The following is an 18,661-nucleotide window of genomic DNA, read 5'->3' on the forward strand; positions in this document are numbered from 1 at the left end:
AAGGCACATATTGGCTGCTTATCCAATTTTATACTCCATTCTATCATTCCTTGAGTATTTTCTCTTCAACCATACAAAATTTATTTCTGCCTCCTATCTAAAAAAGTGCTACCCTTGAATGAAAATAGTAATTATATTTGTACTTCTTATATAAATATTATTTCAACTTGGATAAGAAAGAAAATAGAAGTGGGCTTTCTTTCTCTGAAAACACTCTGTCTTGAGGTCTCACATTTTATTTTTTTTATCTGTGTTTATTTGGTTTTATTTATAGAAAGAGCTCACAAGCTCAGCATCCCACAAACCTCAGATTCCTCCCTTCCCACCCCTTTGGCTCCTCTACCCGTGGGGGAAAAAATGGGATAAATACCTAGTCCCTGCCTGAGGGTGGTTTTTGGAAAAACACATGACAGAAAGAACCTGGATAAAAATATTGAAATTGTATAGCTGATTTCTCAGGTGAATTTTCTATTGCTGCTGGAAGGAAAACTCTAGATGTTTCAACAGTGACCTTGACACAGACTGGGTTGCACTACTTTGCAGATAGCCAAGTATTCAGGATTGTGAAGAGGAGTCAAAAATAATTTTACATGGTACGAGAGTGTTCATCACTAATATCCTTGTAAGACATGGCAGTTAGAAGAGACCCATAAACTTTCCTTATGTGTTTAAGGTGAGGGAAGCTGACATGCAGCTGCTTAGGCCAACGTTATCGGCGTCTCCTGCATTCTACAGCATTCCTGACTGAGGAGACAACCTGCCCGGCCCCTACAGTCATACCTGACACATTCCACTCTTCCACGTCAGCTGAAAGAGTAACCCTTTAGGGCAAAGATGCTCAAATTCAGCCCATATTTTTGATGCAAGTGTGGATATACGAAGGATTTTTCTATTGAGCCCACTGATAAGACACAAAACATTTACACAAATAAATGGCTCAAACCAAGTTTTCTGGATAGCATTGCTTTTTAAAGGGAATTGCGATTGAAATGGCAAGCATGAGTAGATCAATCAAATCTACAGTCATTCAGCAAACTAGCCCATGTAAAGGGGTAGTGTTTACTTTCTTGATACTTTAGCTCAATAGTTCTCAACCAACGATAGCTTTACCCCATAGGGGTTACAGGCAATGTGAGGAGATACATTTAGTTGTCACAAATAGGGTTTGGGTAGTAGGGATTAGAGGGCCCAGATGCTGCTAAAAACATTCTGTAATACACAGAGCAAACACACAACAATTATCTGGCCCAAAATGTCAATAGTCACTAGGTCCAAGGTTGAGAAGCCTTGCTTTAGCTAAATACAAATAAATCATGACAGGTCCAAGATAAATAACTGTAAGTCTTAGGGTTAATAACTTAAGTGATGTTTTCTACACATACTCTTATTTCATGCATACTAACACATCATATGGCAAACATTATTCTTGTTCAATGGTTTTCACCATCAAAACACCTTGCTTCAGAAAATAATACTGAATGTAAAGTGTAATTGAAAAAAAAAATTTATTTTTTTTTTTTTTTACAGAGACAGAGAGAGAGTCAGAGAGAGGGACAGATAGGGACAGACAGGAATGGAGAGAGATGAGAAGCTTAAATCATTAGTTTCTCGTTGCGACACCTTAGTTGTTCATTGATTGCTTTCTCATATGTGCCTTGACCATGGGGCTTCAGCAGATCGAGTAACCCCTTGCTCAAGCCAGCGACCTTGGGTCCAAGCTAGTGAGCTTTGCTCAAATCAGATGAGCCCACGCTCAAGCTGGTGACCTCGGGGTCTTGAACCAGGGTCCTCCGCATCCCAGTCCAACGCTCTATCCACTGCACCACCGCCTGGTCAGGTGAAAAAAAAATTTTTTTTAATTTAAAAAATGTTTAAAAAGAATTGTCTTGGAACCTGTGGTAGCTCAGTGGATAAAGCGTAGACCTGGAAATGCTGAGGTCACCAGTTCGAAACCCTGGGCTTGCCTGGTCAAGGCACATATGGGAGTTGATGCTTCCAGCTCCTCCCCCCATTCTCTCTCTCTGTCTCTCCTCTCTCTCTCACTCTGTCTCTCCCTCTCCTCTCTAAAATAAATAAATAAATAAAAAATAAAAAAATAAAAAAATAATTGTCTTGCCTGCTTCTCAGGGTGTTGTATTGAAGTTTAATCTTTTTCATTCCAAATAAAGTTTTTGTTTTGAGTTTCAATAATTTAACATACCCACAATTAACACCAGCTAATTTTTTTTTTGTGTGTATTTTTCTGAAGCTGGAAACGGGGAGGCAGTCAGACAGACTCCCGCATGCGCCCAACTGGGATCCACCCGGCATGCCCACCAGGGGCAATGCTCTGCCCATCCGGGATGTCGCTCTGTTGCGACCAGAGCTACTCTAGCGCCTGAGGCAGAGGCCATGGAGCCATCCCCAGCACCCGGGCCATCTTTTTGCTCCAATGGAGCCTCGGCTGAGGAAGGGGAAGAGAGAGACAGAGAGGAAGGAGAGGGGGAGGGGTGGAGAAGCAGATGAGCGTTTCTCCTGTGTGCCCTGGCCGGGAATCGAACCCGGGACTCCCGCACACCAGGCCGACGCTCTACCACTGAGCCAACCGGCCAGGGCCATTTTAATTAACTATAATTTAATTTAATATATTTTAATTTAAATTTAGTTCAATTTTAATAAAACTCCTGGGTTAGAATTTTTTGTCTAGCTTGGCTTTGTAAAGAATAGAAAGAAATAGCAAGATAAGGGAAAATCAATTTCTTTATAATATAAAACTCAATCAAGTAAGAAAAGTCTCATCTCTTTGGGACCATAGTTACTATCTTCAGATAAAATCATGATCAACATCATCATCACCATCATGGATGCTTCAAGCAAAGCATTCAATATATTTTAAATCATCTAAATATCTCTCTCTCTATTGCCATTGCTCATGTTTTTCACGCAGGTCCATGTGGACAGGTAAATCCATTACGTTGGCTTCTAAGCTAAATATACATGATAACTGACATGAAATGGAAAAGTTATAGCTGAGGGAAAGAAAATAAGAAAGGAGTAATGAAAAAGGGGGCTTGGAGTACTAGTATCAGTGAGGTTAACAAACTATGACACAGAAATTGTATAATTTGACTTCACTTGATGTATCTACCCCACACAAACCTCATTCACAGAACCACTTTAATCTACACATGTAAGCAGAGTGAGGCAAAGGGAACCCACTCTCCTGACCACAGCCCATTGGGCCAAGATGACTTTCTTCTCAAGGAACTCATGAGATTGGCAGCCTGCAAAGAAAAGGCAACCTGGTTTATTTGGATTCCTCACTTGAGAACTTCAACTGGGAGACACCATTTCCAACAAGAAAGAAGTGATCATGGGGAAGGCAGCTGCCATGATTATGCAGAGCACTGGATTAACAGGCATATTCTCTGAAAAAGCCTAAAATAAAACATTCTCCATCTCACTTAGCTTAAAATTATCTCCACTGTCCTAACTAGGCAGTGGTGCAGTGGATAGAGTGTCAGCCTAGGATGCTGAAGACCCAGGGTCAAAATCCTGAGGTCACCAGCTAGACATGATCCCGTGGTTACTGCCTTAAAGCCCAAAGTCGCTGGCGTGAAGCCCAAGATCGCTGGCTTGAGCAAGGGGTCACTCGCTCTGCTATAGCCCCCCAATCAAGCCACATATGAGAAAGCAATCAATGAACAACTAAGGTGCTGCAACAAAGGATTGATGCTTCTCATCTCTCTTCCTTCCTGTCTGTTCCTGTCTGTCTCTCTCTCTCTTGCTAAATAATAATAATAATAATAATAATAATCTCCACTGTTTATCACTAAAAAAGCATTAACTGCACATAAAACTGGTGAATTTTGATTAACATCTTTGGATGTGTCGATGTCAATTTCCTGGTTTTAATAATGTGCCACGCTTATGTTGCCACCTGGAGAAAATGAGTGAAGGGCACCAAGAACCTCTCTGTACTGTTTTTGTGTGTGTTCTGTTTGCTTGCTTGCTTGCTTTGCAGCTTTCTGTGAATCTCTATTTATTTCAAAATAAAATGTTTTTTAAAAACATGTACTAACTAAAACATTTACCTGTCTGTATTAGTTTGTTGGGGCTGTCATAACAAAGTACCACAAAATTGGTGGCTTTAAAAGCAGAGATGTATTGTCCCACAATTCTGGAGCATGAAGTGCAAAATCAAGGTGTCCAAGAGCCAGGCTTCCTACAAAGCCCATAGGGAAATTCTTCCTTGCTTCTGGTGGCTTGCGGACAATCTTTGGTGCTTTTTGGCCTGCAAATACATCACTCTAATCCTCAGTTGACAGATGGCCATCTTCTCATAAAAACACCAGTCATATTAGACGAGGCGACCAGCCTGCTCCAGTATGACTTCATCTTAACTAGTTACATCATCTGCAACAACCTTATGCCCCAAAACGGTCACATTCTGAGGTAACGGGGTTGAGAACTTCAATATATCATATGTTTGGGAGGCGGGAGTATGGAGGGATACACCATTCAACCTATAACACTATCTCATCAAAGACCTAATTTAAGAGCCTATCATTTTTTCCAATGAAAATCTTATTTATCCATTCATTTAAAAATCTTTGGTCTCCTATACATATCAGTCACCATGTCATGTACTGTGAATGTAAAAATTACTGGTATAAAGAGTAGGGCCCAGTTTTGTCTGTCTTTTCTAATGTCAAAATCTAAGCCCTCTGACATACTCCTTCTTAAAGAATTTTTAGAGGTCGATCTTCATAGTTCCCTATAACTGCTCATGGGTGTCAAAGTCATGGTCTACTATAATTGCCTACACACACTTACTATCTGATGTCTTTTTTTTTTTTTTTTTTTTTTTTTTACAGAGACAGAGAGAGAGATAGACAGGGACAGACAGATAGGAACGGAGAGATGAGAAGCAGCAATCATTAGTTTTTCGTTGCCCGTTGCAACACCTTAGTTATTGATTGCTTTCTCATATGTGCCTTGACGGCGGGCCTTCAGCAGACCGAGTAACCCCTTGCTCGAGCCAGCGACCTTGGGCTCAAGCTGGTGAGCTTTTGCTCAAACTAGATGAGCTGGGCTCAAGCTGGTGACCTCAGGGTCTCGAACCTGGGTCTTCCGCATCCCAGTTCGACGCTCTATCCACTGTGCCACCACCTGGTCAGGCCTGATGCTTTCTTGCTCATTTGTTAATAAATTTGCCTCATCCCTGTTACCCCACTAGAATGTAAACACTCTGAAGGTGAGGTCTATATCTGCCTTTGTTCCTCCAATATATCCCTATAACCTAAAATACTTTTTTTTTTTTAAGCAAGAGAGACAGAGAGGGACAAACAGACAGATAGGCAGGAAGGGAGAGAGATGAGAAGCACCAACTCACAGTTGCGGCACCTTAGTTGTTCATTGATTGCTTTCTCATATGTGCCTTGACCCAGGGCTACAGCAGAGCGAGGAACCCCTTGCTCAAGCCAGCGACCTTGGGTTCAAGCCAGCAACCTTTGGGCTCAGGCCAGCAACCACAGGGTCGTGTCTATGATCCCATGCTCAAGCCAGCGACCCCATGCTCAAGCTGGTGAGCCTGTGCTCAAATTGGATGAGCCCGCACTCAAGCTGGCGACCTTGGGGTTTCAAACCTGGGTCCTCTGCATCCCAGTCCAAGGCTCTATCCACTGCACCACCGCCTGGTCAGACTAAAAAAATTCTTGACCCAGTAAACACTTCATTATTTGTTAAAGAATGAATGTGCTACAAAAGGACGTTCACTGAATATCTGTGTGTCAGACTGTCATCAACTTCCATCCTCATAATAACCTTACTAGATAGATGCTGGAGCTCTATTCACACTTGAAATTAAGGCTTTGAGGTTTGATATGACCATCCTAACACAGAAGCATCAGAGGAAGAAATCAAATAAGGCATGAAAATAACTTCAAATCAGTTGGGTTCAGACCAGGTCTGAGGTTCTGCTCACACTTTCACTCCTATATTCAATGGAAAATGCTCATTGTCCTGTATTTGGGAAATCATCCTATTTAATATGCTGGAAATGCATTTCACTTTAGTGTCTAGAGATAAAATCTAAACCAGATAAAATTTCTGATGCTTGAAATAGAAATATTTGGAGAGATCTTTGGATTTAAAATTACATTAATGATTTCATCTCATAATAGAATCATAAGATTGAATAAAACCTCTATCAACAACAAACCACTGCAATTCAAGCATTCCAAATATGCAGGGTGTTTGAAATCAAAAGTTAATTTTATTTTAAATGCATGTAATTGATCCAGGAAATGACGGTTTAAAATCTAAGCATTAAACTATGTAAGAATAACTCAAGCCATTTGAAAAAATAAAGTCCACTTTCAATACTATTTAAACTTTCAATTTTCACAGACTTTATCTTGTTATTTTCACATAAAGCCTATTTTGTTTATTAAATAGAATAGTCTTTTTAGAAAGACTTCAAAAACCAAATGTCTTTAATTTTATTCCTTAAGACCTTACAATGTACTCAATTACTAGAAGTAATTCATATACATATATATAAAATACATACAATTCATACACATATATAAAGCAATATATTTATATATTGCTAGACATTTTCTAATAAACACTCTGAAAATAAATAAATACTCTGCAAACAATTCATTGCTGTCAAAATTTTGATGAGATTTTCTTTTAGCTTTTTTTTTAATTAAATGTATTGGAGTTACATTGGTTATTAAGAATATATAGGTTTCAAGTGTACATTTCTATGATACATGATCTGTATATTGTATTCTACACTCTTCTCTCAAAGTCAGATCTTCTTCTGTCACCATATATTTGACCCCAAACTTTTACTCCCCCCAACCCCCTAATGAAATTTTTATGACAGCTATAAGCCCAGACATTTTGGCATTGCTATGTTTAATTCTTCATGCCTTTACATACACATGGTGGCCAACCAGAAGATTCCTGAATGAATCTTCACAGCCTGACTATTTCAAAGAAAATATGAATTTTTTTTCTTACATTCTAATTATTAGCTCTTAAACATCATTGTTTTATGAAATTAAATTTTTTAAACTGAATTCTATCATCAACCTTGATTTTTAGGCATTGCTAACATTTTGAAAATTACCCATCTCTTGCATTTTAATTATACATTACTTATTTCCAAAGACATGGCCTCACCTTATTATTGGTCTCTTCGGTGTTTTGCCCCACCAGAATATTTATATGACAGTGTGGAGTATTTTTCATAAGAAAAATCTCAAATTTAAAGCTAAAAATCTAAAGAATCATCCATCATCGTTTTATGGATAGTATTACTGAGGTAGAAAGAAAGATAGTGGCATGTCCAACATCACATAAGATACTGGTTGGAAACCTATTAAATGAAGTGAAAGAGCTAGCAGGTCTTGAGTAGTCTTTTGAAAACATACTTCAAGATCTGTGTGCTGAGTGAGAGTAATGCATAAGCAGGAAGTACCAGAAAGAGAACAACTGGTCAACACTGGACAGTTTCCCTAAACTAAGGTCAACTAGCAAACAATGTATGCAGGCTGAGCATCAAAGGAACACGGTCTAAGCAAGTGCAGTCTGTGGAAGAAACAAGCCAAGAAAGGGGATGTAAGAAGCATCAAAAGGAATCAAAAATCAAAACAAACCAAAAATAAATTTTAAAAACGCCTCCGAGCAGAAGGGAAAACAGAGAGAGGCAAGAAAGGTAGCAGAAGACATCATGAAACACACTTTTCTTGAGAAAAAACCCCCAAATCTAATTTCTATAATAATTCCAGACAAGAGAACCTGTTTCTACCTGTTCCTTTTACATTTCAAAAACAAAGCAATCTAGTTTTGAAGATAACTTATTACTTACCAAACCTGCTATTGGTGTGGACAGTCTATTGATCTTCTTAATGATACCAGGTTTAAGCTTATTAATCAAACTGAAAGTAAATAAAGAAATAAGATATGCAATTACAAGAATGCCAGTACCAATTTAGTGTTCTTTTTATCATTCTCAAAAATCATACAGGTCACTTCTCCATCCCCAGTATGTTATTCAGAGCCAAGAGCCCATGAAAACAACTCAAAAAGCAGAGTAAGAGCAGTGCTACAAACAATGTGAGCAGTCCCCTTAGACCACACAGACACACTTCTATATCCAAAACCATGTCCTTAAAAACGGCTAGTTTCCCACCTATTAAATAAACATAATAGCTGAAGGGTGCAAATAGCCAGTTTAAGAATCTCTTCATGATAATTTAGTTCACTTGGTCCTAAGAATACTTTCTTTCTTTCTATTAATTATTTTCATTGATTTTTTTTTCATACCAACCCTTATTTTATTTTATTTGAAGACTGATAGTACTATTCATTCATATTGACCCTTTTACATGGAGAATAAAAAACAAAAGTGAGTTAATGTAGCTGTAATTAATAATGTTCACAAGCTCTTCTTAGAGTTCAATATATAATATACATAACATAGCTATATGTATATTTATGTAGACATTTTATGTCTGAATGTAAACCAATCCTTATTTTAATAGGTAGTTTCAAAACTATATAGACCAGTGGTCCCCAACCCTCAGGCCGCGGACTGGTCACCCGTCCGTGGGCCATTTGGTACCGGTCCGCAGAGAAAGAATAAATAACTTACATTATTTCCATTTTATTTATATTTAAGTTTGAATGATGTTTTATTTTTAAAAAAATGACCAGATTCCCTCTGTTACATCCATCTAGGACTCACTCTTGATGCTTGTCTCGTAAGTTCGACAATTATATTTTAAAAATACCACAGTTTTTACGCCGGTCACATAATTTTATTTTGTGCATTTATCTGTCCCACCCTAAAGGCTGGTCTGTGAAAATATTTTCTGACATTAAACCAGTCCATGGCCCAAAAAAGGTTGGGAACCACTGATATAGACTATTTTGCCACATTTAGAAAGTAAAGTGGAACTCACCCTAATAACCAGCTAGTTCTCATTGGTAATTCATTCAAGTTTATGATTGATTCCTTTGTTACCACAGCAGAATGACTGATTGAAAACTTAAATTAAGTGTACCAGAACGCCCCAAAATAGGCTAACATTTTCCTCAGAATCTAATATTGAACAAATTTAAGTTGCCATGACAACCTACAAAGATATATGTTTCCATAATCTAGAACACTCAAAAAAAAAAGACAGTTTTGACAAGTACAACTTAGAGTACACTTTTTGGTTGTAAATCTAGATTATTGTGAATTCTTTTGTTCTTATTGTTAGTTAATACAGTGCTAGGCCACATAGAAATTTAATACCAAATAATGTTTTTTCATTAAAGCTAATTTGGTTAATTAATTATTAAACACTGCCAGAAAAACAATAACTTGAAACAGTGACTTTCTTATTCAATAATCCACCCACAAAAACTTCTTTATTCTGTAACAGAGCTCCACTAGGGAAGCAAATAAAGGAGAAAGAATCAAACAGTCTTAATTTGCTGGTTTCCTCTTCATAATGATCAACCGAAAAAAATAATCTGGCACTTGTGGAATGTCACTCCTTCAACATTCCAGAGATTTATATACACACTTGAGTGTGCCAAATATAAAAAGAACAAAAGTCTCAATTTAATAACCTTCAGAATGCTGTTCAACAGGATTCAAAATGACAAAACGGTGGCTTATGAAAACTTAGTCGGAAGAACAAAAGATGTTTTTCTATAATATTTTCATAGTTTCTTTACACAAAAATCTTTAGACAATTTAATAAAAACCACCTCCCTCAGCTTTTCCTACAACTGTTAATTCCTTGATTCCTAATTTCTTATTTGTGTACTAAAAACCATGTAGGAAGAAAAGCTTTCTCCCTTCGTGGTCACTTTTTCTTTTAGCTAAGGAGCTTGAAAAGAATTCAGCAGATTTATAAGAAATGAGAACTCCAAACTAATTCTTCTAGTTGTTCCCTATTAAACAGGTATTTCTAAAATCCTTTTAAAGGTGGCATTTATGTAATGCATAGAAGAACTAATAACTGAAACATAGGAATACAATTTAACACAATATGTATCAAGAAAATTGTGGCAGATGACCACTAGTTTGGTAGTGATTTTCCTACAGTAATTTAGATCTTAAAATATAACACTTTTGTTGATATTAATGAGATTTTTTAAAAATATTTTATTTATTCATTTTAGAGAGAGGAGAGACAGAGACAGGAACAGAAGGGGGGAGGAGCAGGAATCATCAACTCCCATATTTGCCTTGATCAGGCAAGCCCAAGTGTTTCAAACCTAGAGACCTCAGCATTCCAGGTCGACACTTTATCCACTGTGCCACCACAGATCAGGCCAATCTTCCATTGATATTAAATGTTAAAGATCAATATAAGCTGGGGCAGCTTACAAAATGTCAACAAAGTCTGACATTAATTGTCCTTGTTAGAGGAAGAGTGGTATGCATTCCTCCTCCACCCATTTGAGTCACTGGGGATCATTCAATTTACCTGTTTACTTTACTTATTATTTTTGTACTATAGTATTAGTAATATCGAATGCATGTTTTTAAATTCAGTTTCTGGGATGGATAATAACTCAGCTTACTCTTAATTAAGTCAGCCAAAGAAAGTGAGGGAGAGAGGTAAAGAAAACAGCCAGGTAAATGCTGTCTCCCAGTAATGAGTTGACTCCTCCCATGAAAGAAGGTTACAGAGCTATTTACTTAGAAACAACATATACACAGTGGACTGGAGCCCTGCACTCCTGAGCCTGAGTACATGTACAAACACGGAAATGACCGCAAGGGCGAACACCACTCTGGATAACACTCCAACTACCCTCCAAAAAGTCCTATCACTAGAGAAAAATGCTGTTTTATTTCGTCAGCTGTTAAAATAGTATCAGTTCTAAGAACTAGAGTATAAAGAAAATGCACATATAGTTTTGACAAATACTGAACATCCCATCAAATTATGAACCATGAGATATTATTTTCACATACAATTAAAGAAAGAACTTTCAGAATAACCCTTTTAGGGAGAAAAATAGTTTCATAAAATTTCAATTTCTGTGACATTTAAGTATATCTAAAGGATTAGGGGCATAGTCTTATGTCAAACAATATAAGAGTCACACAAGGGAAATATTACTCTCTTTTACAAATAAATCTTCTTTGCAATATAACTGTTCTTCTAACTATGCATGTTCTAAAGGCAACAATGACTTCAGGTGACTGGTTCTATTCAAAAATGGGATAACATGATAAACTGCCAGATGTCTCTGTGCAAAAGGGACCATTTCATCCACCTGCCTCCACATAGCCCATCGTTCTAACCCCATGTAACATGTAACACTATACTCTACTCCACCAATCCTTCCCTCAAGCCATGGCATAACGTGGTGATGTGCTTCGATAGCCCTGAGAGATTGGCTCTTCTGGTAAAATTAGAACCACAAGAGAAATGCTGCGTCCCCTGGTATCCCCCACATTAGAGGGCTCTCACAGCGCAGACTGCAACCCCTTTCCTTCAGCTTATCGCTCCAGTCAGAGTCGACTTCCTTTCCCTCTCCTCCCAAGACACTCCCTCCAAGGGAGTTGAGTCGCACAACAACAGATGGTAGAAAGTTGGCTCTGTTCCAAAACTTTGTTGCCAGTGAATGTGATGACTTTAAATAAAACTCAGAGGCGAGACTCAGAAAACTGTCCATGAAGCTCAACATGACATCCACCTCAGTTATAGAAGGTTTTAATCAGGATTTGGTGCTTGGTCTGTCAGTCTCCAGAACTAGCTCTACACCTCATTTGCCCCTTCATTAGGAAGCTCTTCAGTAGAGATACAAAATGTAGGGACATCTTTTGACTTCCCATGTCCAAAAACTGCACCACAGAGACTGACATCAAAGAGCACATCAATCCACAGAAGAGTGAACTTTTTAGACTACAAATTATCTGGTTAGTTATTCACACATATATTTCTAATAACTTTCTGTCAACCACATTTTTAAAATATATACCCCCACAGTAGTTAAAATTTCCTATTAGTACGTAATTTTTGTTAAAGATATAATAAAGATATCATACATTTCCTTACAAATTAAAGAGCAATGACATTTGTTTTATGTTATTTTACATTTACTCATTGCCTACTTTTCTTCACGTAAACTTTGCTCAACAGACATTTGAATACTTACAAAAAAGACAGAGCACTGTGCCACCGTCAGCCGCAGAGCAGCCGGAGGACAAAGCTGCTGAGCTCACACAAGAGTATCTCTCAACCCAAACAGCATCTCCTAGCACTTAGCAAGGTACCCAGTACTTAGGAGGTCCTGTAAAAATACTGACTAAAATCCACTGTCTAACTTTTAATGAAGAAATTTTTCTGTTAATAATTCAAACCCTCTTTTATAGAAATAAATTTAGAAAAATTTTATCTTTAGTTTCATTCAAATACTAGAAATGGTTTTCTGCTTCTCCCAACAAGGACACCTCTTATTTTTTTGTTGGCAGACAAACTTCAATGTTCTCTCCCAATTGTCAAATGTTGGTCAAGAAAGTAAACTCTCTATTAGATATATTAATTGGACTGGTTATCATTTTTTAACATGTAAGCTGATTTTTACTTATTACATTTTTCACAAATAATATATTTATACATCTAGCCCTGGCCGGTTAGCTCAGTCAGTTAGAACATCGTCCAGAAACACCAAGGTTGCAGGTTCAATCCCCAGTCAGAGAACATACAGGAAGCAACCAGTGAATGCCCAACTAAGTGGAAGAGGTTCCCTCTCTCTCTCTCTCTCTTTCCCCCCTCTTCTCTCTGTCTCTCTAAAATCAATCAACAAAAATAACTTTTTAAAAAAGGAAATAATACACACCTCTAGCATACATTTTAGGACTGAGCACAGTCCCTTCAGTGAATAAAACAGAATGTACATTAAAATGTTCTATAACTGTTGGACTGATTATCTTAAATACATTCCTTACAAAGATTTTTAAATTAGTTACCATATTTTTCACTTCATAAGACACACTTTTCCCCCCAAAAGTGGAGGGGAAAATGCCCGTGCATCTTATGGAGCGAAAAATATGGTATTTTGTTAAATATTTTAACACACTATTTGGTTCAGAATATTCTTTTTTCTTATTTTCCTCCTTAAAACCCTAGGTGTGTCTTATGGTCAGGTGCATCTTATGGAGCGAAAAATACGGTATCTCCATCTAAATTCATAAACTGCAAAAATGATAATAAATTCATAAGCTGTAACTTTTTAAATAACATTGAGTAATTAGTGATAAGCAGATATAATTTAAAATTTCAAAGAATGAAAGCATTCAGTATAAATATTTATAATAACTTTTTTTGGAGAGAGAGGCAGTGAGAGAGAGACAGGAACATCTATTTTTTTCTTTATGTGCTCTGACCGGGGATCAAACCAGCAACCTCTGAGCTCACAATGATGCTCCAACCAACAGAGCTATCCAAACAGGGCTTAATTTTTTTTTTAATCTATTGATTGGTTTTTAGAGCGACAGAGAGAAGAAGGGAGGAAGGGCCGAAGGGGGGAGGGGGGAGGGGAAAGGGAAGCCGTCATTTGCTGTTCAGCTCAGCCGTGCACTCATTGGTTGCTCCCCATGTGTGCCCCGACCAGAGACAGAACCTGCAATGTTATCGTTTCCAGACGATGCTCTAACCAACTGAGCAAACGGACCAGGCCCTAAAATAATTTTTAAAGACAGGTAGTAAAAATTAATGTAAATTCAATTTGTAGAATCCCTGTGGTAGTAATTTTTGAATACTGCTGAATTACTTACCACACAGATAAATAGTTAACAACACATGCTAAGACAGGAAAATGTGTGGAACAGCAATAAGTCAGTACCAATAAAATTTCTAATCGCTTATTATGACAGGACTTCCTTATTTAGCCTCACTTTAAACCTGAAGCATCCATCCTGAGTCTAGGAAAGCTTAGTCTGACAGCAGGTTTCTCATTCCAACCAACCTCAACACTTAAGCACTAGGGACCTGGCTGAGTAGCCGGAAATGCGCCGTTACCATATCACTAAGGAAGGGCGTGGCAGAGGGGCTTGGGATTCCTGGCCTGGTGCTCCTTTTCACTATTAAGTACAATCTCTAAATTCTTCTCTATCCCTTCATCTACATCAGTGGTCCCCAACCTTCTTTGAGTCACGGACCGGTTTAATGTCAGAAAATATTTTCACGGACCGGCCTCTAGGGTGGGACGGATAAATTTATAAATATCACATGACCGAGACAAGCATCAAGAGTGAGTCTTAGACGAATGTAACAGAAGGAATCTGGTCATTATTTAAAAATAAAACATTGTTCAAACTTAAATATAAATAAAACAGAAATAATGTAAGTTACTTATTCTTTCTCTGCAGACTGGTACCAAATGGCCCATGGACCGGTAACGGTCCGCGGCCCGAGGGGTTGGGGACCACTGATGTAAATGACTGACATATCATTCTCTTGTAGTCTGACTTATGCGCCTTCCCTCCAATGTTTGCCACTGTCAAAATACTTCAATGCATATTTGTATGTATATCATTATCCATGCTCCTTGCTGTTTTCCTTTATTTTTTTTATTTAAGTATAGCTAAAATACAGTATTATATTATTTATATTAGTTTCAGGTGTACAATATAACAATCCAAAATTTTTATACCTTAAATGTGATCACCCCAGTAATTCAAGTACTCATCTGTCACCACGCAAACATCACAATATTACTGATTACAGTATTTTGTATATTTTATTTCTAGAAACAAAATCATCAGTGTTTGGCTTTCGATGCGTATTTGGAAAGGAAAGTGGCAATATGAACCAACCTGCTTTCACGCCCATGGGCAGCATTCCCCTGCCTACCTCAGGGCGGATGGAGCAGTGACACCTCTCACTTGCAATGACAACCACACTGCTTCCCTCACCTGTCAGCTACCAACTGTGCCACAGCACTTACAACCTCTACTCCTATGGGATGTAAAAATTTTCACTACTTTATCACATTTTAGACGCAGCATTTAGGTTGTTTTTAATATTTTTCTCTATGAAAATACATCTCTTTACCCCCATTTTCTTAGATTCCCAAAAAAGAATTATTAGGGAAGTCTTATAATTTTTATAATAAATAAATGTTTATATTAATAAACAAAATAGCATATAATTGTTTACTAGGTATTGCCAAGTTGCTTTTCAGAGCTGTACCAGTGTATATTCTATTGGTCACTTTGAGAATATTACAGACTATTTTGGCTCAATATAGCCAGCTGTTGGGCAAATGTTTGTAAAATATGTATTTTTTGAGTTTGCTCACTTTTATCGTTATAAAATGGCGCTGGGCAGCCACAAGCATGCTTGCCCTCTGAGCAGGGCAGTTGATTGCAAATTGCGGATTGCACTACTGCTTGGGGAGGGCTATTATTTTGCTAATGTTTGCTGGAGGAGGGGTCTTTGTGGGGCCAGTCAGTTTTACAGGGAGAGCACAGAGAATGCTGAGTGCTGAAGAAGAAGCCAATTTTGCAGAGAGAGAAGGTGTGCAGATGGGGAACCAGAGCTGAGCGGCTTTGAGGGCTCCCCTGAAACTGGTGGGGCCTTTGATTCTAGAAGGAACCAGAGAAGATTCTCCTGGTTGTGGAACCGATGAATGCATCAGGGCTTTGGGAGCTCTGAATGAAAGGAAGTGTTTTCCCTGCCTGTCTGCTCGTCAGCCAATGTGAGGCTAGAATCAAGGAATGGCCCACCATTTTTTGGCTCCACTGTTTCTTTTTAATTTTTTTTTTTTTTTTTTTTTTTTTTTTTAACAGAAACAGATAAATAGGGACAGACAGGAACGGAGAGAGATGAGAAGCATCAATCATTAGTCTTTTTTTTTAATTTTTTTTTAAGATTTTATTTATTCATTATAGAGAGGAGAGAGAGAGAGAGAGAGAGAGAAGGGAGAGGAGCAGGAAGCATCAACTCCCATATGTGCCTTGACCAGGCAAGCCCCGGGTTTTGAACCGGCAACCTCAGTGTTTCCAGGTTGACGCTTTATCCACTGTGCCACCACAGGTCAGGTGGCTCCACTGTTTCTTTACTGTCTGCCCAAGTCCAATGAGAACCTGCATGGCCTCGACACTGGCGGCCACTGGCCTTACACTAACATTTTATTATTCTTTAAAGAATTAATATTGATTTTAGAGAGAGAAAAATGGTGGGGGGGGGGGAGAACAAAAAGCATCAATTCACAGTAGTTGCTTCTCATATGTGCCTTCAGGCAAGCCAAGGGTTTCAAACTGGAAACCTCAGCATTCCAGGTCGATGTTTTCTTTATCCACTGCCCCACGATAGGTCAGGCTAGCCAACATTTTATAACAGATTTTAAATTATTCACTAGTTTTAATTTAACAAATAGTATCTGAAGAGTATCTCCCCTCAGCTGTCAGAGGGGAGAGGGTGCTGGGTGGAAAAGGTGAAGGGATTCAGCAGTACAAACTGGGAGTTGCAGCACAGCCACAGAAATGCAAGTGCAGCACGGGGAACACTGTCAATAACGTCGACATAACGGGCATGGGGCCGTGAGGGTGCTGAGGACAGTGTGGGGCTACACTGCACGGTTTTCCAGCCCCTTTGCTATACATCTGAAACCGGTGCAAAATGGTACTGAATGTAAACTGTGGTTGAAATAAAAATGAAAATAAATAGTATCTGGCTCTAGCATAATTATTTCTTACTAATGAAGGTGAAGAATTTACTGTTTATTTCCAGTAGTATTTATTTGTTCGTGTGTGAGTTGTTGGGTCATTTCATTAGCTCACTTGTCTACTGAGGTTTTGAAATGTGTATCTTACCAATTTATTTGAACTCTGGATGATCTTTAAGTCATTTTTGCTTAAAATATTTTCTTCAGAATGTTATTTGTCAGAATATCTATTTATATATATTCAAATCTATATTTTTCTTGTTCTTTCAAAGCTTAAAATTTTAAACTGCCTCTAAAGATTTTTTTAACTCTTCAATTGTATTCTTCCATCTTATTATTATAATCTAGACTGTGTGCTAATAAAAGATGAGTTCTTTTAAACTAATTCTTTCTTTTAAAAATGAAGCTGGAAACGGAGAGAGGCAGTCAGACAGACTCCCGCATGCGCCCGACCGGGATCCACCCGGCACGCCCACCAGGGGCGAAGCTCTGCCCACCAGGGGGCGATGCTCTGCCACGACCAGAGCCACTCTAGCACCTGGGGCAGAGGCCAAGGAGCCATCCCCAGCGCCCAGGCCATCTTTGCTCCAATGGAGCCTTGGCTGCGGGAGGGGAAGAGAGAGACAGAGAGGAAGGAGGTGGGGTGGAGAAGCAAATGGGCGCTTCTCCTATGTGCCCTGGCCGGGAATCGAACCTGGGTCCCCCGCACGCCAGGCCGACGCTCTACCGCTGAGCCAACCGGCCAGGGCCTAAACTAATTTTTACCCAATTATCCCAACATAATAAACTAAATATTTCATCTTTTCTCCATTTTCTCATATCTTTTACCACAAAGTCTTATGTATAAGAATGTATTTCTCGACCTTGCTATCACATTCATATGAACACTTATAAAGCAACTGATAATTATTAAATACATGTTCTAATATTAGACAAATTCCACAAAAATTTTTATTTTTAGAACTTTTTTTGTTGTTGTTTTATTGGGAAACCAATGTAACAAACTCAGGCTTATTGAAAATGAAATCAGTAATCAGTAACTAAGACTCTGACAAATTATGCAGTCGAGTTTCCCACATTTGGGGAAATCGCAGGGGTCAGCACGTCTGGAGTGCAATGGATAAGCCTCGCCCTGGGAAAACCACCTTTGTGATCATGATATCTCCTCTGCCAGATAAGTGTTATTTTTTATAACTTTTATTATTCTCACTTTTCTGTATTATTCTATATAAATGTTGTAATAATTCTTTTTCTAAGAAAATTTGACTAGATTTTATATGGGTATTAATTTAAAACTACAAATTAATTATGTTACTCTTTTATTTTCTTTTATTTTCTTTTTGTATTTTTCTGAAGCTAGAAACAGGGAGAGACAGTCAGACAGACTCCCGCATGCGCCCGACTGGAATCCACCCGGCATGCCCACCAAAGGGCAACGCTCTGCCCACCAGGGGGCGATGCTCTGCCCCTCCGGGGCGTCGCTCTGCCGCAACCAGAGCCACTCTAGCGCCTGGGGCAGAGGCCAAGTAGCCATCCCCAGTACCCGGGCCATCTTTGCTCCAATGGAGCCTCGGCTGCGGGAGGGGAAGAGAGAGACAGAGAGGAAGGAGAGGGGGAGGGGTGGAGAAGCAGATGGGCGCCTCTCCTGTGTGCCCTGGCCGGGAATCGAACCCGGGACTTCTGCATGCCAGGCCGACGTTCTACCACTGAGCCAACCGGCCAGGGCCTATAAATTACTCTTGACATCGATTACCTTAAACAGAAATGTAGTTTATTGTTCTTTATCTTAATTCTTATAGCTTACCATTTTACTTTCTACATATAAAAATAAAAGTCCCACATGTTTCTCTAAAGTAAACAATACTCTGTCCTAGCCATTTGGCTCAGTGGTACAGCATCACCTAGCATGTGGAAGTCCCGGGTTCGATTCCTGGTCAGGGCATGCAGGAAAAGTGACAATTTGCTTCTCTACCCCTCC

General features: G+C 38.7%; 1 protein-coding gene and 1 non-coding gene across 2 annotated transcripts in view; both read right to left on the reverse strand.

The window, feature by feature from the left end:
* Positions 1-18,661, reverse strand: part of LMO7 (LIM domain 7) — a 249,195-nt gene that overhangs the window by 132,222 nt on the left and 98,312 nt on the right. Inside the window, exon 3 of the mRNA XM_066380760.1 lies at positions 7,865-7,934. Coding sequence (XP_066236857.1) covers positions 7,865-7,934 — 70 coding nt within the window. The remainder of the gene's footprint in view (positions 1-7,864; positions 7,935-18,661) is intronic.
* On the reverse strand, positions 17,709-17,865 carry LOC136404512 (U1 spliceosomal RNA). The gene has a single exon (XR_010751278.1). It is a non-coding gene; the product is annotated as a U1 spliceosomal RNA (small nuclear RNA).

This window comes from Saccopteryx leptura, chromosome 4, assembly GCF_036850995.1.
Source record: "Saccopteryx leptura isolate mSacLep1 chromosome 4, mSacLep1_pri_phased_curated, whole genome shotgun sequence".
Lineage (NCBI taxonomy): Eukaryota > Metazoa > Chordata > Mammalia > Chiroptera > Emballonuridae > Saccopteryx > Saccopteryx leptura.